The sequence below is a fragment of the Tachysurus vachellii genome, chromosome 10 (genome assembly GCF_030014155.1).
Source record: "Tachysurus vachellii isolate PV-2020 chromosome 10, HZAU_Pvac_v1, whole genome shotgun sequence".
NCBI classification, from domain to species: domain Eukaryota; kingdom Metazoa; phylum Chordata; class Actinopteri; order Siluriformes; family Bagridae; genus Tachysurus; species Tachysurus vachellii.
In genome coordinates, this window is record NC_083469.1 from 8,646,385 (window position 1) to 8,671,107 (window position 24,723).

Here is a 24,723-nt window from a genome sequence, read left to right on the forward strand (position 1 = left end):
TGAAGAAGAAGATGATGATAATTATGATGCATAATGGTGTCACAGTGCTTTTAGTATGCATCTACTTCTTGGTTGATTTATTCAATTTCAGAAAGCATAAAGCAAACATAAACTTCCTGAACAATAAATTATTAAAATAATGTAATGTTAGTAACAATTCAGTTAAAAAAATTATTTCAACAGTTATAGGAATAGACAAACCTTCTGGTACAATTTAGGTGAGTAGGCAAAATTTGTACAATTAATAATTAACAACAACAACAACAACAACAACAACAACAACAACAACAACAACAACAACAACAATAATAATAATAATAATAATAATAATAATAATAATAATAATAATAATAATAATAATCTAATTGACCTACACAATTCATTTTTGAAATTCAAAAGTATATATTGGATTTAAAATAATACATAAAATTGTATAAGAAATATTATATTACAATCGGTATTCACAAGATATTTTAGCCCGAATATTACTGTATGGAGTTTTTTTTTCTCCTAAGGTTTAATTGTAGACAGAAACTGAAGCGTTATTACACTTCTTTATTCATCCGAACCCCGCCTTCTGAACTCCGATTGGCCAACAAAATTCTGACAGCCTGTCAAACTGACCAATCGACGTGAACGCGTAGCACGCTCGGTGAACAAGGATGTGAATTCATAATACGGGTAGTAAAATAATTATTACACGACCATTTTTACGCGTTAAAATGCGTCGCAATACGGGTGGGCTAAACTACCCGGAAGTTCAAGATATTGCTTGCGGAAGTTCTTGCACCTCAGTTCAATGTGACTTTATCGAAACATTTCTGCAAAATATTAAGATAAAATGTTTCTCACTGCCGTGAACCGTGAGTACAAGTTAAAGTTAAATGCTGCTCATATGTAAATACACGATGGTCGTAAAATTTCAGCTCCTTTTACCTTCAGCTTTATATATCTAACTGCGCACGTGCATGACATGTAAATAATTGATTATGTGGTGTTTTGTGATGCCAGGTTTAATAACTCATACCTTTTTTTTTTGTTTGTTTCCTGAAACTTTTAGTTGCTAAGGCCAAATCGAAGTAAGTCATATCAGTTTTTTATAAACAGCAACACATTTTGTCTGAGTATTATTTATTATACTGCTGCTTGTGTAAAGTATCACAAACTGTTTACATCAACAAGGAGGTTTTATTCTCATCATTGTCTACATATTATTGTGCCTTACATACATCTGCACTAGTGTATTTATGTCTGTCTATCTATCTATCTATCTATCTATCTATCTATCTATCTATCTATCTATATACACCACACTGTACATTCTGACTAATATTTCACATTCATATATATAGTGGACTTGTTTATTTAGCTTGCACATTTTTTTAATGCCAAAACCTTATAACCTTATAACCTTCTGCTTGTTGTTCCTTTACAACAATGTCCACACATCTCTGCACTGCTATAACCTTTATATTTATTCACTGTACATATGTTTACACACAAACACACATATATATTGCTGTACTTATGTTTACATACATATATATATATATATATATCATCTCTATCTATATATATATATATATATTACATACTGAACATTTGTGTGTGTATGTATGTGTGTGTATATATATATATATATATATATATATATATATATATATATATATATATATAAACATGCTGTACATAAGCTACTTATATATCTGCACTTGTCTGTTTGCACAGTTGCTACTCTTTGCACTTCTGGTAGATGCAAAACTGCATTTCGTTGCTGTGTATTTGTACTATGCAATGACAATAAAGATCTATCTATCTATCTATCTATTGATCTATCTATCTATCGATCGATCGATCTGATCTGTTGACATTTTATGTCTCATGCTGTAGAGACAAATAGATTGTAGGTCTTCTAAAAGTTATGGATTCTTTTTGGATTTCAGGACTGTTTTGGTGCAGATGATGAGTGCTGCAGGGACAGGTTACTGCTTCAACACCAAGAGAGGACGACTCCGAGAAAAACTGGTGTTGAGGAAACACGACCCTATAGGTACCATTACAAAAGTTGTGATATGAAGGATAGGTATTTGAAGGAAAATTTAATAGTGGATTTTTTAAATAATTATTTATATACTGTATATATATTATACTCTGATGTGTTTTGTAGTTCTGCGGCATCTTTTTGTGTTGTTGTGTTCCAGTTATAAGAAGTTGAGGCTCTGAAAGAGGTTAAAAAGACTTTTAATAAGATAAAAAATACCAAGTTTATAAGGGATCAAAGTCAGGTTTAACTGAAGATCTTCTCAAAATAGCACTACAAAATACATCTTGTGTGCCCTGTCATGTTCAAGGATTTATTTATTTATTTATAAATTGATTCAAACCTGTTGGAGAGGGGGGAAAAAATCATCTAGGGAGTAGAAAGTAAACCCACATGGAGTTGCTTGGTTTACACACAGACCCTTTTTTTATTCATTTGTTTTACAAACATCAAATACAGATTTTATGTTCTAATATTTTGAAATGGAATGGCAGGCCAAAGACCAGCCACATTTAATCCTTTCATTATTAAATCATTTAAAAATGAAGTTGGTTTCCTGAAATCGATGTCCTATGAATGTGTTATATTTTATATATTTGTATATCTCTTCCAATACGAATATACAGAAAAACCTATTATATCTACATGTAGACTTTTTTATCCTTTAATCTTATTTTATTTTAATCTTTATGTTGATAATAAAATTCTAGAACTGTTGCATATTTATATAAATATAATAATAATAATTCTATATTTACTCAAAGAAAATTACAAAAAAAAAAATTAAATGGTGTTCAATGGAGTCTTGTAGAGATCCTGTGTACATATTTTATAAATATATATTAGAATACTGTGATTAATTTAGATAGCAACAGATAATCAGATATCAGATAATGATGTTTATAAATGTTTCGCATCTTCTGTTTTCTCAAAACTGCTTTAAATCGCCTGTCTAAAGGTGCGGGCACTATGACGTAAAGGGCTAAATGAATAGGGTTGTACTACTTAGCACATCCTTCTGGATTGGTGTTTGTTATAGATATTAAGATATTGATAACTCACAATGACCAAGATTCTTATTACTGTTATTTATTATGAGTTGGTGCTTGCATTTTAAAAAACCTCTCATGACACTCTGGAGTTTCAACAATCTCTATAGGTGAAAGTGTAGAAAAGATCAGAGGTGCCATATGCTGTGGCCTTATGCTAGGTTTTCTCCAACAAACTAATTAATTTTACTTAAAAAAAGGTTCAAACGTAAAATGTATTCCCTATGCAAAGTAAACAAGGGTGTAATAAAAGCTGGCTTCTTAATGTTATGACAGATCATTATAATTTAATGCTAACACTTCACAGTATGGTTCCTTAATTAACACTTAGGCACCATAGGAATATTAAAAAAAGGACTATAATACACTACATTGTTGCCTCAATAGTCATAATTTAGTAATTAAATGATACCCAGTGATTAACTATTATGTTAGATTAATATTACTGCTGTATTCGTGTGTATGTTGCATTTTACTGTTGTAGATGTTTACAGTTAAGCTCATTTGATCTAATTTAGTGTTCCATGTACAGCTGTGTGTCATATTCTATACCACTTTGAACTAGAACTTTCACAGCATTCAGGAAAACAACCCTGTTTTCAGCTTTGTGACAGTTTAAGTGTTGTAAAATGTCCCAGCAGATCTAACGGTTTCTATAGATTAAGAACTAGAGTTCAAATTTTCTCAAGAAAATACAGGAACACTTCACTAGACAGGATGGCCAGGAAAAATTGGGACTAAAAAATTGTAGAAGGTTGCATTAAAAGAAAATCTTCAAGTAAAATGCAAGTAAATCGAAGTATTCATTAATCATTAAAGTAGCTGAGTAAATGTACCTTTTTTTTTTTTACAGTCTGCAAGTAAATAATAGATTATTGTGGTAATGTGTTGTTTTTCTGGCTCTTTATTTAAAGCTGCAGGACGTTCGAATTTAGTAAAAATCTCCAAATCAGTTTTCCGTCAATATAACTCATTTGGATTAATAAATAATAATAATAATAATCATTAATGTAATAATGTTAACATCAAGCAATTAATAGCTTATTGTTATTATATTATATATGTGTATTTTTAATTCTATAATATATAGTTCATTAATTAATTGCTTGATGTTAATATTATTGAAATAATAATAATACATATTTACTATTTTTTAATAGTACGAATTATTATTGTTGTTAATATTATTATTATTATATGTTTTTATAATTGCTTTTATAATTAATATAATATTAATGTTATTGAATTCATTAATTATGTAATGAATACTACCAGTATCAATAATCAGCAGTCAGTCACTTACTAGCTTCTTAGTACTTACCAGTGAATCAATACAAAGGATAAGGGCAGAGCTTTATAACAATAATTGTGGAGGAACCAGGAATAAGTATTATTAATGTCAGCAAGTATACGCTTTATGTATGTACATGAAATACAATAGTCATGAAACATTAATATATATTTAGTTATTTTGGTACTGAATAGCTACTGTAACACTCACTGGGATTAAGATTACGCACTGCTGAATTGCTACCTGTTGTTTGGCCAGATTTTATAATATTTCAATATGATGGTTGTTTACAGAAAACATATTAAAATCCAGGGCGTCCAGGGCTTTATGACAGGCAGTGGAACTGAAAGAAAACACAATAAAAGAGATCAGGAAAAAAATAATATTCTTAAGGTGCAATATACAGTTGTTTATATGAACTGTTTTTTATTTAAAAATAAATAGATTTAATCCTGCACTTAAAAAAAGAACATTCTTTATTAACATTCTTAATTATTCAACAAATGATTTTAAAACTTTAAACTCCTACAGTATTTTAAGTAGCATGTGTAAATTCAGAATTTTTTTCTGGTTTTTTATTTTTTTTTTGGGTAGACTAAGCAGAAAATACCCATCTAGTTACTAGCCCTGTTGAGTGAATCATGGCCATATGTTTCACTGTTATAAATTAAGATTTACATACTTTAATCCTTCTCTACCTCATAACTTTTTCCTCCTCTGTAAAATCCTCTCAATATGATCAATCTCACCTTTGTAATTTGGCTTTCTCTAAATATTTAGATATGGCAAAGTCAAGCTGTTCAATATAGTTTCAGTGTCTCTGCTTTAAATAAACTAGTTTGTTTTCAGCAACATTTTATTGAATCAAATCTAAAACGTACCTGTGGTGTAAAAATAAATATTCATTTCCATGTAGCTGCTTTCATGTAATTTTAATTATATTTGTTTTTATTTCCATTCACAGTGAACAAGCATGTCCTGTTCCTCGAGAAGAAGAAGATTCGCTCTCTTTAAACATGGACTTTTCTCTTGAAGAATTTTAGTCTGGTGGATTTAAATATAAACTGTTTCAAATAGCAAGTAGCGCTGAAGCAGCTATGAGTAAGAGCTCTGATCTACACTGAACACTTCTGACAGATCAGCATTACATGAAGCATGACAACATGTAACAGTGGATCCAGAATCCTGTGACGGAGTGAGAAGCACCGCTCTGAGAAGAAATGCACTGGCTAAGCATTTATATTTAGTAGTTGTTTTTTTTTTTTGATTTTTTTTTTTTTAGGACTCTAATAACTCCGTAAAATTAAATAAAGAAAAGAAAAAAAAAGGTTGTATCACAGAGGTGTATTAAACATTCTTTTTAATTAAAGATATTTAAAAACAATGAAATCGACTGGTGACACTGTTAATTTAGTCTTTTTCTGTTTTTCATTCTCAAAAAAAAAATTATAATTAAAGTCATTGATCAGAAAATTTGCAAGAATTCTACAAATTCCACTTCCGAGACCTCATTTAATAATTTATCTTTGCTACAGTAAATTGTGTGGGGGAAAACTAGAAAAAGGAAGTGATGAGAGCTACATTAGTGAACATCTCTGCCACAGTGAAGCATGGAGGAAGGTGTCATGGTGTCATGGTGAGCTGCTTCACTGTAGAAAGTTAATGATTGTCACTTAAATGTCTGCAAGTTTATAGATAAGGCTTAAACATTTAAAGAAATTAAAGCTATTTCAAATTAAGTTACTTTATGTATTTAAGTCTTGCAAACTTCCTGGCTAGTGAGTTGTTAAGATAATAAAAAGCTTTGTATTTAAAAAATGCTGAGCCGGGAGTGTGTACATAGTGTGTGTGTGGGTTGGAGAAGTTATTCTTAATATATTTTCCTGACCTAAAGTCATCACATGAGTCTAAAAATTATTTCTTACATCAGCATTGAGCATAATAATAAATATATGTCAAAGGCTTTAATACATCATCAGGAAAAAATATTATTTGTAGTAATCTCTGTGACCTATTAATACATTTAAAATTGATTTATAAACGATTAACTAAGGTTTTACCTAACAATTAGATTTGATAATTAATTATTCTATTGTCCAGGTTTTAATTTAATTGATCAGTTGGATATTTAAAAATATATTAAATACAAAAAATATTTAACAGAACACATAATTAAATTGTTAAAAGGTCTAACTGTAGTACAACATTACTGACTTTTCTCAGATCATATGTCACTATAATGAATATAGTATATATATACTGTATACATATGAGAATATTATTATTTTTTTTTTTTCTGACCTTTATTTCCAACCGTGTTTTTTTCATGAGCGGGCAAATTCAAAATATCCTTCACTAAAATAATGCAAGGCTAAATTAATAATGTGTGGATAAGTTATTTATTATGTACACCACGATATGAACGACATAACTGGCTTTATTTCACATAAGCACTTTTGTGTTACTTTACATTTAAACACTTGAAACAGAACCACGCTGTATTTAAAATGATATAAAATATAAATATGAAGAATTATTGTTCAATCCGGTGAGATATGCATCAATCTAGTGCTATAATTTTCTATAGGTTTATGTCTGTCTAAACCTTAACATGCTTTTATAAAATATACGAATACATAAACATATTCTACCAAATAACCTAATTACATATTTTAAGCAACAAAAATGAGTATCGGCAATAAAACCTCGTATTTCAGTCTGATTTCATGAAAAGCGCTGCTTTTCCCCCCAAACATTGCATCTTTTTTTAATAGGCAGGAAATGGCAAATACACATTTGTTGTAAATATAGTATTTATTGTAAAATGATTTACTTTATATCTGAATGATAGTTACCTATTTAACCCCTCCATAAGGAACAGTTTGTTCCAAAATTACACAATCTGCACCACATGCTGGCATTTTCTCCAGAAAAAAAACAAAACAGATTTGTCTCTCTTTTCTCTCCACCATCATTTTCTGAAACATTGGCTGTGGCTCAAGGAGTGGATTCAGTTATGATTAATTTATTTCATTTAGTCAAGTGAGTAATGTCAGTAGTATTGAATTAAATATTTGTTAGAAATGTCACCAGCGTGGTTCCAAGTAAAGAGGATGTCATTTACACCCATTACATTCTTACAGACTTAACTTATGAACATACATACACACACACACACACACACACACATATACAGTGTGTATATATATATATATATATATATATATATATATATATATATATATACACACACACACACACACACACTCACCGGCCACTTTATTAGGTACACCTTACTAGTACCGGTGTGGTCTTCTGCTGCTGTAGCCCATCTGCCTCAAGGTTCGACGTGTTGTGTGTTCAGAGATGCTCTTCTGCATACCTCGGTTGTAACGAGTGGTTATTTGAGTTACTGTTGCCTTTCTATCAGCTCGAACCAGTCTGGCCATTCTCCTCTGACCTCTGGCATCAACAAGGCATTTGCGCCCACAGAACTGTCGCTCACTGGATATTTTCTCTTTTTCTGACCATTCTCTGTAAACCCTAGAGATGGTTGTGTGTGAAAATCCCAGTAGATCAGCAGTTTCTGAAATACTCAGACCAGCCCGTCTGGCACCAACAACCATGCCACGTTCAAAGTCACTTAAATCACCTTTCTTCCCCATTCTGACGCTCGGTTTGAATTGCAGCAGATCGTCTTGGCCATGTCTACATGACTAAATGCATTGAGTTGCTGCCATGTGATTGGCTGATTAGAAATTAGAAATTAACGAGCAGTTGGACAGGTGTACCTAATAAAGTGGCCTGTGAGTATGTATATGTATATATATGTATATATATATATATATAATACCCTATATGTATATATATGTATATATATATATATAATACCCTGAAATGGATTATCTGTATACAGTATAACACCACAGTGTATAGAGTGTTATTTCTCTTAAACCTGAGCAATCAGCCAAATATTACAATATTAAGTTTATTAATGAATGACAAATGACAAACGTTTTACCAGTTTATTGTTAGATGTAATGCTGTGGAACACACAAGAGTCCCTGTAAATCATTTATTATTATAGATAAATAGTCATTCCCTAAATATTGCCCACTTTCTGACCAATCAGATTTGAGAATTACAGAGTGCTGTGGTATAAATTTATATACAGCAATTCTGTTAGTGCTATGTTTGAGGTAAGAGATTATTCTTCCAGAAACAGTTCTGTTGCCAGATCCTTCTTGAACGGATAAGATGTTTGAGTGCCGTCGCTCTGTACAGACACTGCAGCTACCAGGTTTGCTCTCCTGCTCATCTCCTCCAGAGGCATAGACGGATATTGGGCCATGTAGAAGGCCAGTGCACCCAGGAAGCTGTCTCCTGCACCCTGCACACAAGTGTGATATGTGGTGAGATCTAATGCTTCGTGTTTATATGGACGTGTCTTAGTTCATGTCTTGCGTATCAACCGCCATGATTAACGTGACTTTCAATGGCAATTAGACTTCGAATCGTATTTTATTGTTCCCACACACACAAGTGTACCCAGTAGGACTTACAGTGAAATGCCTATAACATTTACATTTAAATTTACAGCATTTGGCCTACTGAACCATCAACACTGATGTAATTGGTCACAGATTAATGATATCAGCCTAAAACGCTGTTGGGACAAATTACAGCATTTTTAATATATAAAAAATATATAAAACAAACAGGGAAAATAAGTGCTAGTTTAAGTGTCTCATGAAGAGGTAGGTCTTCACCCGTTGTTTGAAGCCAGTGACTCAGCTGTTCGGACATTTAGGGGAAGTTCATTCCACCACCTCGTTACCACAGAAAAGATGGTGGGACCAGTTGCAAAGTGCTAGTAGAAGCGGTTAGTAGAGTAATGCTTTTAGGAATGTCTGATGACATGAAACACAGTTTATATGAAAACAGTGTTTAATTACATAGACACAGAAAAACACAGGGCAAGATAGATGGCAAAAAAATGTATTGACAGGAGTTTTAGGAGTGTGGGTGTTGTGTAGAGAAATCTGAAGTCTGGATTTCTAAGTCTATGTATTAATAGTTCTAGGTGTTATCCTGGTTGAGGGCCTGAATGGCCTGCAGGAAGAACCTCCTCCTTATTCTCTCTGTGCTGGCCTTCAGAGACTGGAAGCGCTTCCCTGACTGGGATGGTATTAAATTGTTAGGAAAACAATTTTCAAAAATGAATCAATCATTTTGAACATGAAATGATAACAGAATTGTGAGTTAATTCTTTCCTGCACCACAGTACCATTTGGCTAGCTAATGACAGTGTTACCAGAGGTGCCTTATCTCTTCTTCAAGTGACGCAGTAGTGCGTTAGTGCTCTTTCACCTCCTCATCTGTACACTCAATCAGATCAGCTTCCAAAGTAACATTTCTGCTCATCATCTCGTACGTCGTTAATTAGCCGAGCCGAGTTTCTCTCATTACTCAGCGCAACTACTTTATATAACTGCTGTGGATTTCTGTGAATTATGTTTGCTGTCTCCTCTACTACTATGTTAGATTTCTCATTAATATGCCATAGAATGTCGCTAGAAAATAATATTTGAAACATAAAGCTTTTGTTTTTAGAAGTTTTTTGGAAGCAAAAGCTGCCTCATCACTTAAGAGATATTTGTTTACTTAATGTAGCTGTGCTAGCACTTGCCAGAGCTAAAAGTACAGCACCAAACAAAAACCTAGCGGTAGATTAATTAACACGTGTCAAAAATATTTCAACATAAAATGTGTTTTCCTTAAAAAAAAAAACTGCTTAATTGTCCATTTATTAGCTAAAGCTAACTTTATAAGCTAAAGTTAAAAAATAATTGTTAATTTATTAGCTAAAGCTAACTTTATAAGCTAAAGTTAAAAAATAATTGTTAATTTATTAGCTAAAGCTAACTTTATAAGCTAAAGTTAGAAAATAATTGTTAATTTATTAGCTAAAGCTAACTAAATAAGCTAAAGTTAGAAAAAAAATGTTACATGATATTCTAAATTGCTAACAGCAAATCTGTACTTGGAAAAGTTTTATTCAACTGAAAGTTAATCGTGACAAGTTTTTCTTGTTTTTAAAACACAGACAGGATGTTAAAGAAAAAATGAGTAAATTAGCATTACCATCTGTGAATGGCAGCACTTGATGATGACTGGATCTAAATTGTGTTGAGTCATTTGTTCTCATCTTGGTTGGTGTTGGGAAATGTGAATAAGTGAACAATTAGGCTGAACTGGAGAGAGGATGCTCAGGTCAGCGTCTAACAAAGACAGACCTCAGACCCCTGTATCATTTGTAAAGTTCGAGGGCATGACTATTGCACTGAGCCTGAAGGTTATATTTAGTGGATTTTAGCTTATCTGATTGACAGACAATGCCACATTGTAAGGATAAGGCAATTTTATCCTTCATACATTCCTCAGTGATGTTCAGTAAGAGCTTTATTGTGATCAGGATTGTTTTGTCACACCGCGAACACCAAGGAGGGAAAAAAGCCTGGATCGGATGCCAACCCATTCACAGACGCACATTCAAAATTTATCAGGCACTAAGCTCTAAAGCCAAAGTCTATTCATTCTAAACGGTTAAAATATAATAGGCTGTTGTGTATAGAACACTGTCTGGAGGAGTCGGATGGGGGTTGGATTGGGAGGAGTACAGATGGGAAAGCGATGAGGAATGTTGTAATTTACTGAGCTTTAACCACAGATGACTCCACCACCAGTTCTCAGAAGCTCATCTGATTATTCATACGTACGGCTCTTCCCTAGACCCCTAGCGTTATTGCACACCTTCAACACTTGCATCATCTACCACCGCCTCCGTCCTCACCATGCGACTGCAGTGACACCATGCTCATCGTTGCTTAAACTCACCCCATCATTACGGTGCCATTTAACCCTTGTAACTTCAAATCCATGTAAACATGCATTTATCTGTTTAAAATAAGATGACCTGTCTCACACAAAAGCATTATTATAATTCTTTATTATTTTTTTTTCTCTGCTGGTCGCATACAAATGCCAGTCTAATGAATATATTAAAAGTACAACGTAAATTAAAATGTAATCAATTTTTTTGTCCAGACTCTTGTCTGGAACACTGGAACACTTGCAAATAGAGATTTTGTGGAAAAAAGTGAGTTATTTAAATTTTTAAACAAACAAAACAAATTAAGGGAAAAAAAAAGTTTTAAATATCGTAAAAATCATAAAATAATCATAAAATAAAATATCGGTGTGGTGGTGGCCATTTTATCATGATATTAAGGGAATTTGGATAATGCAACTTCCTGTTGCAAATGTGGCCATATATTCCAATATTCCAGTTATTTCCCAATGGGGAATATATTCATGTAACAGGCTCAAGGAAATGTTTTGTGACATTCTGTAATGTATAATTTTTCAACACCTATAATGGATTCATGAAAAAGAATGTAATGGTAAATTGATATACACTTTAATACAAAACAAAAAGAAAGGGATTTTTGAAATATTTAATGATTATCCAGTATTTCATGGTAAAGTATAGATATAGTGAAATGAGACAAAGCGAAATAGAAGTTATTTTAGTTATTTATCTTTTAAACTGGTTGATTTCCATATCCGCATATGTAATATCAGTGGGACGAGAACGGCCCCGCAGTTATGGTTCTAAATAGAGTCACATCATCGCTTCACATTCTTGTCTTTCAGATTACAGTAAATCACATGACATGCTGTTTGGCTGAGCAGCCATTTGGCTTCTAAACCATGTTGTGGTCATGCAACGGCTCTGGAAAATTTCTCACTCGTCTGGTAACGACTCCACCCTGAATAACTGAAGTAGTTCACTATCCTCCACCCATTATATTAATCCAGTCATTATTTCTCCTCCACAAAAACAAATCATATTGCAAATGAACACTATTATTTAATATAAAGATGCATTTCAATAGATTAGAATGTCATGGAAAAGTTTCTTTATTTTTGATTCAACTCAAATAGTGAAACTCGTGTATTATATAAATTCAGTACACACAGACTAAAGTAGTTTAAGTTTTTTTCTTTTAATTGTGATGTTTTTGGCTCTCATTTTACAAAAGCCCACCAATTCTCAAAAAATTTGAATACTTCATAAGACCAATAAAAAAAACATTTTTAGTGAATTGTTGGCCTTCTGGAAAGTATGTTAATTTACTGTATATGTGCTCAATACTTGGTTGGGGATCCTTTTGATTTAATTACTGCCTCAATTCAGCGTGGCATGGAGGTGATCAGTCTGTGGCACTGCTGAGGTGGAATGGAAGCCTAGGTTTCTTTGACAGTGGCCTTCTTCTTGTCTGCATTTTTTGGTCTCTTGTTTCTCATTTTCCTCTTCACTATAGCCCATAGATTCTCTATGGGGTTCAGGTCTGGTGAGTTGGCTGGCCAGTCAAGCACACCAACACCATGGTCATTTAACCAACTTTTGATGCTTTTGGCAGTGTGGGCAGGTGCCAAATCCTGCTGGAAAATGATATCAGTATAAAAAGCTGCTCAGCTGAAGGAAGCATGAAGTGCTCTAAAATTTCCTGGTAAATGGGTACAGTGGACCAACACTAGCAGATGACATTGCACCCCAAATCATCACAGACTGTAGAAACTTAACACTGGACTTCAAGCAACTTGAGCTATGAGCTTCTCCACCCTTCCTCCAGACTCTAGGACCTTGGTTTACAAATGAAATACAAAACTTGCTCTCATCTGAAAAGAGGACTTTGGACCACTGGGCAACAGACCAGTTCTTCTTCTCCTTAGCCCAGCTAAGACGCCTCTGACGTTGTCTGTGGTTCAGGAGCAGCTTAACAAGAGGAATATGACAACTGTGGCCAAATGCCTTGACACGTATATGTGTGGTGGCTCTTGATGCCTTGACCCTAGCCTCAGTTTATTCCTTGTGAAGTTCACCCAAATTCTTGAATCGATTTTGCTTGACAAGTCTCTCAAGGCTGCGGTTCTCTCGTTGGATTTGTATCTTTTTCTTCCACACTTTTTCCTTCCACTCAACTTTCTGTTAACATGCTTGGATACAGCACTCTGTGAACAGCCAGATTCTTTGGCAATGAATGTTTGTGGCTTTCCCTCCTTGTGATGGGTGTCAATGATTGTCTTCTGGACAACTGTCAGATGCCTTCCCCATGATTGTGTAGCCTAGGCCTATGTCCATACTAATCCGGATATATTTGAAAACGGAGTTTACATCTAAAAACGCTCCGCGTCCACATTATCATTGTCAAACGTTTTCTAAAAGTTGCTCATCCACACTGAAATGTATGAAAACGCTTACATCTCCCTACTGCGCATGAGTAAAGCTTCAACCTGCGTCATTTCCGCTAGGCATTTATGTACTTTCGACTGCATCACATGACTAAAAATGCGTCATAGTATTCAAAAGCCTCCGTCTTCACAGTCCACACTAAGACGCAAAGACGGCGTTTTCAAATTTATCCGCTTTGGAGAGCGTCTTCCAACAGCTACGTTTTCGTTGACTTAAAACGCTGTGTGGACGAAAGGCCAAAACGGAGAGAAAAATATTCAAACGAAAACGTATTAGTGTGGACATGGCTCTAGTGAACCAAATTGAGAGACCATTCTAATGGCTCAGGAAACCTTTGCAGGTGTTTTGAGTTGATTAGCTGATTGGCATGTCATCATATTCTAATTTTTTTGAGATTTGTTAAAGGTTTTTGATAACTGGGAGCCAAAATCATCACAATTAAAAGTACCAAAGACTTAAACTACTTCAGTCTTTGTGTACTGAATTTCTATAATACACGAGTTTCGCTATTTGAGTTGAATTATTGAAATAAATGAACTTTTCCACAACATTCTAATTTATTGAGATGCACCTGTACACATTTAAAACAGTTGTCCAGGTGGGTAATTATAAAATCAATCAATCAATCAATCAATCAATCAATCTATCTATCTATCTATCTATCTAGCTATCCATCCATCCATCCATCCATCCATCCCTCCATCCCTCCCTCCATCCATCCCTCCATCCATCCCTCCATCCATCCCTCCATCCATCCAATCTACTGATTAACATCAGGACTGGTGTGTGATAGCAGGACCCTTTCCTAAAGCATAGACTGATGGATTGATCTGTCCATCAACTGTAAAGTATTTGTCCATCACAGTGCTTCATTTTCTCTACCTCCAGAGTGGAAACTCAGCTACAGATGTGTGTATCTGTTACAAAGAAAGATGTTACTCATGTGATACGTTCCATGCAGTGACACATCCCACGGTCACGCTTTTCTACAGTATGAGTCACTCTGAACAGGTCACATGGTTCAGAGACAAAGAAGCTTTTCCATAGTATGCAGTTGGTCATGGAATTCTTTAACACATAAAAACTATAATATATCAGTAACGGATATTAGAACAAATGACTTGTTAAAATGTCACTGGGAAAGAAAAAAAAAAAAAAAAACATACGAGTTTGTACAAATTATGGCTAATACTAATTAACACCCCAATTTTTTTTTTATGTAACATGGACTGCATCCCATTTAGGGTGAATTTTTACCCCCCTCCCAGTTCCCAAGGTCCCTTCTGATCCATCCTGGTAACACTGTCATCACTATGTGACCCGCCATTTTGACTATTTCTTTTTTTTACTATTTTCGAATAAAAATGAAGATTTTTAAACATCATACCATAACACATACACACAGGGACAAAACTTTTGGTACCCTTTCATTACAGACAGAAACACCCACAATGATCACTAAAATAACTTGAAACTGACAAAAACAATAATAAATTAAAATGTACTGAAAATTGACTCATGAAAATCAGACATTAATTGTGGTCCAAAAGAAGCATTTAAAAAAAAACAACAACTAATGAACCTAGCTGTACACAAAAAATGGTACAATTAACCTTTTTATGTCCGTGTGTGTATGGACTTCAGCTTTTCACCAAGCGCCATGTCGAAGTTTCACCCTGAGAGGTTGTAAATGTTCTTAAAATTCATGGTCAATAGCCTTATTTTTTATATTTGTTATAGAAACAAATTTATGTTATAAGCCATCATCTATCCATCCATCTATCCATCCATCCATCCCTCTGTAGCGCTCACAGTATGTGCACTGGTCGGCGCTGCTTTTGTGTATTGTCTTTTGTGTAATGTCTTGTATTTTCTTTTGCCCTGCACTGTCTTTTTTTATCTTTTGTCTTGCACTGTTTGCATCAGGTTGCACAGATGCACTTTATGTGGCTAGGACTACTTACTTAAGTCCTTAGCTCTGTCTTTGTTTTATGTAGCACCATGGGCCTGGAGAAATGTTTTCGCGTTTCACTGTGTACTGCATCAGCTATGTATGGTAGAAATGACAATAAAAGTTTCTTGACACTTGACCTGACTTGACTCGACTTGGCTTATTCTACACAGGGTTGCAGGGAACCTGGAGTCTTTCCCAGGGGACTCGAGGCACAAGGGAGGGTACACCCTGGATTGGGTGCCAACATATTGCTTGACACAATCACACACACACACACACACACACACATTCACACACACATTCACACACTACATACAGTTTTGAGATGCCAATCAGTCTATAACGCGTGTCTATGGACTGTAACAGAAAAAAGAAGTACCTCAAGGAAACCCCCAAAACATAAAGAGAACATGCAAATTCTACACACAGGGAAGAGGGGGAATCAAACCCTCAACCAGATGTGCTAACCACTAAACCACTGTTCCCCCTAAGCCATTATCAAAAAAAAATTATAATCATTTTCAGTCATTGGTAGTGTATTATTTTTTAACAGGTGTAAGCTTTTTATTTACTTGTCTGCTTTTAAGAAAATTAATTTATAGCCCTGGGAAGGGAAAATACTCTCCTCCCCGAATAGTTTGAGTGCATTGCTGTGACACGTTGGCAAATTTTGTGCTGTCCAATGTCCAGTGGTGGTCTGTGTGCTTCATCCATCTGTCTGTGTGATGACATCACTCTCCCAGCAGCAGCAGGAGGTGAGCGGTAGTGTTTTTTTTTTTTCTGTTTTTTTTTCCAGTAAACCCCGACCCTGTAGGGATCTTTGTGGTGGGTCCTTCGTCTCCTGTCCTCCTCATTGAGCTCAGACCTTTCTGATTTGAATTGTCTGGACCCACTTTGAGCTGCGCTGTCTAGGCCAGCCCACCCACTGTCCTTCTGTGTGTGTGTGTGTGTGTGCGTATACAGTGGATATAAGAGGCACATTTAGTCTGCAGAAATTTATACACATCAGATGATTTTCTCTCACACCCACAGGCTGGTAGAATAATGAATGCATGCCTGGGTTTAATTTGAGACTGAAAATAATGGAGTAAGAGATTCTGAAATGGTGGACTGTAATGTTGATGCAGATATTTTCTGGACTGAATGGCACCCTATATTCTGGTAAAAAAAGCTGTTTTATCTGCTCACAGTGGGTCTGAAGATGCTACTGCACTTTGCCAAAATTCTAAAAAAACGATTTCTCAGATTTTCAATGTGGTCTCAGACTTTTGGACTTCATTGTATATCAGAACAACCAACAATAAGAAGACTCCTACAGCCATACCACAAAACCACAACCACAGATCCTTAGATCTATTAAAACACACAAACACACACACACACAAACACACACACACAAACACACACACACAAACACACACACACACACAGTAATGTAAACACTGTAATCATTCTTCCTGTCTGTTATGTCTCTTTTATTTCTTTTCTTTCTGTATTGATAGTTTAGTTACTCTGTCTCTCTTCATTACATGCGTATAACTTAATATGTGTTTAAATAACACTTCTAAATAGCTTTTAAATATGCGTTTAAAGTCTTAATCGTCATCATGCAAGCCACAGTCAAATAATTGTATACTACAGTGATACTGAGCTTCTGATTGGTCAGAAGGTTGAACTAATGTTAAATAACAGCAGCTCTGAAAGTAGTTTTGGGTACAACATATATATCACTGCACTTATTCTGCAGTGCCACTAAATGTTGTTTTGCGAAACCTCTTCTTCCCGAGACGGGAAAGTTCTTCAGAACAGAGAACTTTGAAACATATGATTTCTTGGTACTATAACAAGCTGCATGTTTTTGTCTTAACTTCAAGAGAGAAAAAAAAAAAGCAGGATAAACTGCTGTAACGTCACCGATAACACGAAAAAAATAAACCTGTTTTCCGGATATTCCACATCTTCGAACGTAACAACAATTACAATAAATAAGAAAATGTAATCGACCAACTGCTGTCGTGTTAGAGGAATATAACACAACAACGTGCTTTTTCTTTACTTAAGCAACACATCGAGAAGCTTACTTCAGACTGTGCTTTTTTTGTAGACCTCTAGAACAAAAGCTTCCCTTTTCAGAAAAGGGTTCAAGAAGAAGCCCTTTCGTAAGCATTGTGAATCCCTTTTATTCCAAATCTGCCAGATTTAAAAAGAAAACTAAGTGTTAACAGCCAGTCACAGCATAAAAGGTGTCCGTAATGCTTGTTCTCACGGCGATGCAATGAAACATCATCCTGGCTTTAGTTCAGAATATTTGATGTGCTCGGCAGGCTGCTGAACTTTTAGCTGTATGTAAAAAAGATGCGTGGGTTTTTACACGTTCTCCTTTTCTCATCTAGTGCCATGCCACAAGGCTTTTCGATTGCACAGTGAGAGCTTGGCTGTCGAGCAAGTGAGAAGCAGCTGATGCTTTTAACTTGAGACTGCTCAGTGTCCAGTTCAGAGATTCCATGACGGTTAGTAGAGAATAGCAGACCGGTGATTAATCTAGTGTGATGTGTTCAGCTAATATTTCAGGATCCATGATGAGAAATAGCTGTGCTGCAAGTACACATCAACCTGAGTCACACATTGTGTTCACATTACTGTCCAAGCGATACTAACACCAAGGATGAGCTCAGCAGTGAAGTATGGTATTCTGAGATTTTGAACACGCAGCATTCTTTAATGACGTGGCAAAAAAAAGCGCCGGACTGAGGAGAAGGCACGGAGAGCGGCGGAGTTGAACATGACTCAAAGCTTTGAGGAGCTCTTGTGAAACGTTATCGGAATTTTGGATTTTTTTTTTTCCACACAGAGCACATTATACAAACACAATAGCTGAATGCTGATGAAAGTTCCAGTCAGCTCTTCTTTGGAAAAAAAAAATAGAATAAATAATAAAAAAGTTCAAGACAGAGAAGGGAAAGTAGACATCCCCCAGATTTTCCTAAAAAAAAAAAAACGTCCTGTCATATTGTTGTAAAAAATAAACAGATAGAAACATGTCCCGTTCTTGTTTGGTCGTTCAGATAAAATCTGGTATTCACCCCCTCGTTTTTTTTTTTTTACAGCTGGAGGGGAAGAGGACTTACTGGAAGAGGGATCAGGGCATCCAAAAAAGTTAAACAAGCCAGGATTTATGAGTAATAAACGTGTGCGGGAGCAAAGCTGCAATTGTGTGGAAACCACTGAGTGCTAAGAGGTGAGTCAAACACAGAAGGACGGGTGTTTGTATGGTTATACGGACGAAAGACGTTCAGACAGATTAATGAGTTTAACTCCAGAATTATTGGCACCCTGGGGAATGATGATAGAAAAAGGGTTCTGAGAAAAATGTCTGTGTTTAATTAGTTTAATCTGACAATACAAAAATAATAATAATCGAATATACTGTAATGCAATTTAAAAAAAAATTAGATATAATCTGTGTTTTCAACATTTCAACCACTTTTTCTAGTCTTGGCTTATAATACTTGATATTGACTGGAGAATACAGAGTGCGGAATCTTCTTGGCAGTCCAAAATGCCATGCATTCTATCAAAAGTCGCCACATCATGACAGATTGACCGCCATACATTTTCTCTAAAATTTCCCTTACCATCCTCCTTACTATGTAAGTGGGGAACATTTCATAGTTTTCATTTCATTAATTGTATTATAATAGAGACTAGCTTATATATATATATATATATATATATATATATATATATATATATATATATATATATATATATATATATATATATACGTATATATATATATATATATATACGTATATATATATATATATATATACGTATATATATATATATATATATATATATATATATATATATATATATATATATATATATATGTGTATATATATATATATATATATATATATATATATATATATATATATACACATATATATATATATATATATATATATATATATATATATATATATATATATATATATATATATATATCACACCATAAACATCAGTACAAGTGTAAAAAATATTTATTCCCATCAAATAAATATTCCCATATTATTCAAAATAAATATTCAAATAAATAAATATTTATTCCCATCAAATGTACCATTTGGAACAATCCCCAGCACATGTCCATAAGACTTTCCACTAGCATCTAAATACAGTTTCATTAAGCAAAACATACAATTCCTGTAAAAAAAAATCCCAGTCTGTAATGACTCCTGGTGAATCTTCATTGATCTTGGTTTCAGAGATTAAAACGTTTATGACAAATACTGACAATAAGGATGAAACCACACTTTCATGACATAATAATCATAATGTCAAATGATCAGGCATCTGAGCTCATAAATTACACCCAAAGCACTGTTTCTTTAGGCCTAGAGTAGTTTCTTGGAACTGTACAACTCATCTATTCAAATAAAGTCTATTTCTTTTCCATTTTGCCAAAAGAAAGTCCAGATTTGCATTAGCTAGAGTGTGATACCGCTTACTGTTATACTGTAATTGCTATTTTACATTATTAACTCTGTTTCGAATCAGTAGTAAGCAATCAGAACAGGAAATGAGAGCTGTTATGACGCCAAAGCCACCAGAGCACACTTTGAAATGAGTCAGACTTTTTATATATTAATAATGAAGGAAAAGCCAGAAAACCACAAACAAAATTAAGGCCGTTTTTCATAAATAGAAACACATTTCAGTAATATTTAAGCAATTTCTTTTGGAAACCAAATCCATAATTCTAAACTGAATGACCCATGAATACAGACAATTGTTGTCCCTTTGAGGTCGTAGTTTAAATACAGATGAGTAAACACTCAACTCAGTCCCTCACTCAGATATTTTTCACTTATGATTAATCCAACATGTTCCGAAAGCATTGCACTTGCCGTAACTGATGACCCATTAGAGCATATGTCTCAACTTCGTCATGATATCTGTCGTCCTTTCGGCATGACCAGGCATACAGGGCATGATGACCCAAATTGGCTCATGTAACAGTTATATTTCCATCCAGCTTCCAGCTTGCATGATGCTGCTAATGTTTTTGCAGTTCCACTACAATCTCAGTGTCTTAACTGAGGCTTCCATCAGTCACTGACACTCTGACTATTGCCAAGCAGCTGTGTATGGACATAGACTTTAGTCTTACCGTAGTGTCCACTGGGGTGACTTTAGTTGTAGGGATGTGTTTGGGATTGGGGTTTGAGGCCTGCAGCACCACACAGCCTTGTGAGCCCAATGTGATGATGACTGCAGCACAACCTCGGTTCAGCAGCTCCAGACCTGCATGTCCTGCGTCATCCACTGACGCTACATGAGCCCCCGTTAGCAACTCAGCCTGGGGGATGAAAACAGTGCCGCGTCAGCCAGAACACATGTAGGAAAATCACATAATTAGTCTTCTGAAAGCATCTGAAGAAAAAATATCATACTGCCTATCTATGCATCTCTGAATCTTTGTATCTATGTATTTATCTATCTGTCTGTCTGTGTGTGTGTGTGTGTGTGTGTGTGTAGTGACCTAGGAAACCTTCATATAACAAATTTTTGACATCTTCTACAATACAGTTCTATTTAACATCCATATTTCTTAGGCAGAAAAAAAGTTACAGCTTTAAATTCGATAAAGGAGAAAATGGAATTTAAAGATTTAATTCCCATGAAAAATGCTCCACACACCTCTACGTTTATGAAGTAATCTACTTATGTAAAAACAACATTACTGCTAAATTAAAGAATGATAGGTTTACAGTGGGAAATGAGTTTTGAATTTGATTTTCACATCCGTCTCTGTCTCATCACCTGAGGTACGAAGCCACTCTCGGGATTTAAACAAGATCCTGTCTCTTCACCTGACTGATGACGCTCTGTTCACACTGACGCTGGTGGGAAATAATAAACGAATTCAGTCGTTTCTTTTCTCTTGGCTAAACTTCTTGTTATTAATATGTTTCTGTGAGGTCGGTTGAACGGTATTAACATGTAATCAGTACTGAGTGTGTAGGTGCTCTTCTGTGTTTTGATGAAATTCTAATGGCACAGGAGACATTTTGTCAGCTGAATTCATAATGCATGGCAATGAAAGCAAGGATTTTAGACATCGTTTAATCAGACTGACTGCAGTTACTGCTGTGTTTGTTAATCTGGCTCATGATCTTTGCAGGAAGACAGACAAAACAAGGTTAGAAAGTAGCCTAAATAAAAATCATACCCCTGATGGTATGGAAAATAATCTTTCTTTCTTAAAGCAGAGATAGTGAAGTATATTTCTGTCCAAAAAAACTACATTTTGGTTAATTGTTGTAAATAATTGTAAGTGGATTAATGTAATTTTTGGCTGTTTTACAAAATGTATCCACAGTAAATGTGAAGGTTGTTGTGCAATGCTTAAGGCTCTAGGTTACTGATTAAAAGGATTAAGGTTTAAGCCCAGCACTGTAAAGATGCCACTGCTGGACCCTTGAGCACCCCCTTAACAACCCCTTACAACCCAGAGGTGCTGTATCATTGCTGATGGGCTATGCGTAGAAAATATTGTTACACTGCTGTAATGTGTAGTATATGTGACAAAGACAGAGACATTATCTTCTTCAACAGTTTTTTGCAGAGATCACTGCGCATATGTTAGCCTATAAAAACAAAAAAATCAGTCATACTACTGCCCTGCCCAGTCTCTTACTCATCCGCCCAGTGGTGGCATTCTGGCACTTTTAAACATAAATTTGGACTCACAAGCTCCAAGCTATTAATGCTTACATTTCTTTTCTGTTACGCAGCTGGACTCTTCATAGCATCTCTTAAATAACTGTAGCTGTGCCTCAGAGATGCTTAAGTAAGGGCAGAAAGTAACCCATTTATATTTACACATATTTTAGTTATGTTACCTTTACTCTTCCACGGCTGCCTGCCAAAACAGAGGAGCACTCGGATTACTCATCTTTTTCGGCTGAGCTATCTGCTTAGGTGTGTTCTCAATTATTCATCTTTCACTTGCCCAGCTAAGGGCACTGGATGAAAGCATGACTAAAAGCAAGAAGGCCGAGACCGAGGCCGACATGTACTCTGAGCTCTCACTTTCATGTCCCACCTGTACTTTTTTACCCTCTCAAACCTCTTGGCCACATCAAATGGGTCTCACAAAACACTCCAGGTCGCACTCGTAGCTCTTTAGCCCTGGGACAGTGTGACTCACCAGCCAGGCATCTGCCTTCCTTAGTGTTTTTCTTTCTTTCTTTAACTGTTTCCCATCAGTCCATGCCCTCATCTGTCAGCTCATCCAGCCAAGGTGTGAGAGAGGGCGTCTCCAAGCACACCAGTTACCGTAAGTGGGAAAAAACGACATCCCCCTCTAAGGATTTCTCATTCAGACGACAAAAAAATAACTACTGAATGCTGTGTTTTGTTATTACTATTCAGGTCATGACCTGGTAGCAGAGCCTTGATGTTTATACTTGTTTCTTTAAAAGCGTGACTTGAATCTTTTTAAGCTGAATTGTAACAGACGATCATATCAACGTCTACTTATTGCATTACATGGATTTCTTTTACTTATATCAATAATAATTATTTGATTTTAAATAGCAACAACTAATTCACTGGTTGCCACATATTCCATTATTATACATATTCTAGTGTATTATACTACTATTATACATATTCCACCATTATAATGTTTCCAGGACTTTCCATTTTCTGGAAGATTGTTTTTTTTTTTCTCCTATTAACTTTTAAAAAAATAAAAAAATTAAAAATAACAGAAAAAAGTGGCTGGAGAAGAAATGACTGATTCTAGATTTGCTACATTGCTTGAGACAACAGGAAACTGACTCATGAATGTTCCATAGATGCGGTAACATAAAATTATACAATTGTAAAGAATATTGTCTCTCCAAATTTTTGTGTTCAATATATAACACCGCAGAACAGAATATATATTTTTACATCCATTTATACAAATCAATGAAAATGTATCCCCATCTACAAGCTAATATCTTTATATGTCACACCATAAACATCAGTACAAGTGTAAATTATATTTATTCCCATCTACAATTCGAAACAATCACCAGCACATGTCCATTAAACTTTCCACTAGCATCTAATACAGTTTCATTAAGCAACACCTACAATTCCTGGAAAAAAAATCCCAGTCTGTAATGATTCATGGTGAATCTTCATTGATCTTGGTTTCAGAGATGAAAACGTTAATGACAAATGCTGACAATAAGGATGAAACCACATTTACTTTTATGACATCATAATCATAATGTCAAGTGATCAGGCCTCTGAGCTCACAAATTCTAGTTATGCTTCATTGTATATGACAACAGGATCCTGTCTCATGGATTTTCCACATCATCAAATCGAACAATAAAAAGATCAAAATAAATTGCTGTGGTATAAGAGGAATAAATCACTGTAGCGCACGCTCTAATTAAAACCCAAAAAACGTTAGCAGTAATTCGGTAATGTTCCTATAACAGCACAGCCACAGAGTTTTATTCCTCACTTAATCTCTATATACATTTCTTAAAATTCTCAGCTACAAATTGCTGTAAAATAAAAATACTATGCAAATCATATGGTGAGTATTTATCACTCAGTTTAAACAGTATATCATCATTATTCCATGCTATTAATCTAAAATCTTTCATTGCTCTCCAACACGTGTCAAAACCTTTTAGATTTGTATTACTAGTATTTATAAAGTACTCTTAATCAATAAAAAGGAAACCACAAATTGATATGCATAACCTTGTCATTGCAGACAATAAAAAAAAGAGTCTATAGGCTCAGAAGCCATTAATGTTCATCAACATATTCTTAATTTTCCATACTTTACCAGACTTGGGGAAAAAAAATATTTATTACCTTTTATAAAATAAATGTATTAACTATTCTACTAACTTCTCAGACCTAGAAAAGAACCCAGTATATCCTTCTTTAAAACTGTTTGGAATAAACATGATTGAAAAATCCCAAAGAAATGGATGGTAATATGGTGCTAAACTAGGGTCAGGAATATAAATAAAAACTACAACA

The 24,723-nt window shown here is 34.7% G+C and overlaps 2 protein-coding genes across 4 annotated transcripts in view; one reads left to right on the top strand and one right to left on the bottom strand.

The window, feature by feature from the left end:
* Positions 1 to 732: 732 nt before the first annotated feature.
* mrpl33 (mitochondrial ribosomal protein L33) lies at positions 733 to 5,727 on the top strand. Its single transcript, XM_060879098.1, has 4 exons — positions 733 to 863; positions 1,061 to 1,079; positions 1,944 to 2,050; positions 5,346 to 5,727. The coding sequence occupies exons 1-4, from the start codon at positions 842 to 844 to the stop codon at positions 5,393 to 5,395; spliced, it is 198 nt and encodes a 65-aa protein (XP_060735081.1). The 5' UTR covers positions 733 to 841; the 3' UTR covers positions 5,396 to 5,727.
* Positions 5,728 to 8,392: 2,665 nt separating this feature from the next.
* The window catches only part of rbks (ribokinase), a 36,486-nt gene continuing 20,155 nt past the window's right edge, over positions 8,393 to 24,723 (bottom strand). For all 3 annotated transcript variants that reach the window (XM_060879214.1, XM_060879215.1, XM_060879216.1), the window contains exons 8-9: positions 20,831 to 21,019; positions 8,393 to 8,771 (exon numbers count right to left, since the gene is read on the bottom strand). In XM_060879214.1, coding sequence (XP_060735197.1) covers positions 8,589 to 8,771; positions 20,831 to 21,019 — 372 coding nt within the window. In that variant the 3' untranslated portion in view covers positions 8,393 to 8,588. The remainder of the gene's footprint in view (positions 8,772 to 20,830; positions 21,020 to 24,723) is intronic.

Bases quoted from the DNA above. Each gene is read 5' to 3' on its own strand.
- mrpl33 (XM_060879098.1), top strand. From the start codon at position 842: ATGTTTCTCACTGCCGTGAACC. The intron at 2,051-5,345 runs GTACCATTACAA...TTCCATTCACAG, and splicing joins GAGGAAACACGACCCTATAG to TGAACAAGCATGTCCTGTTC.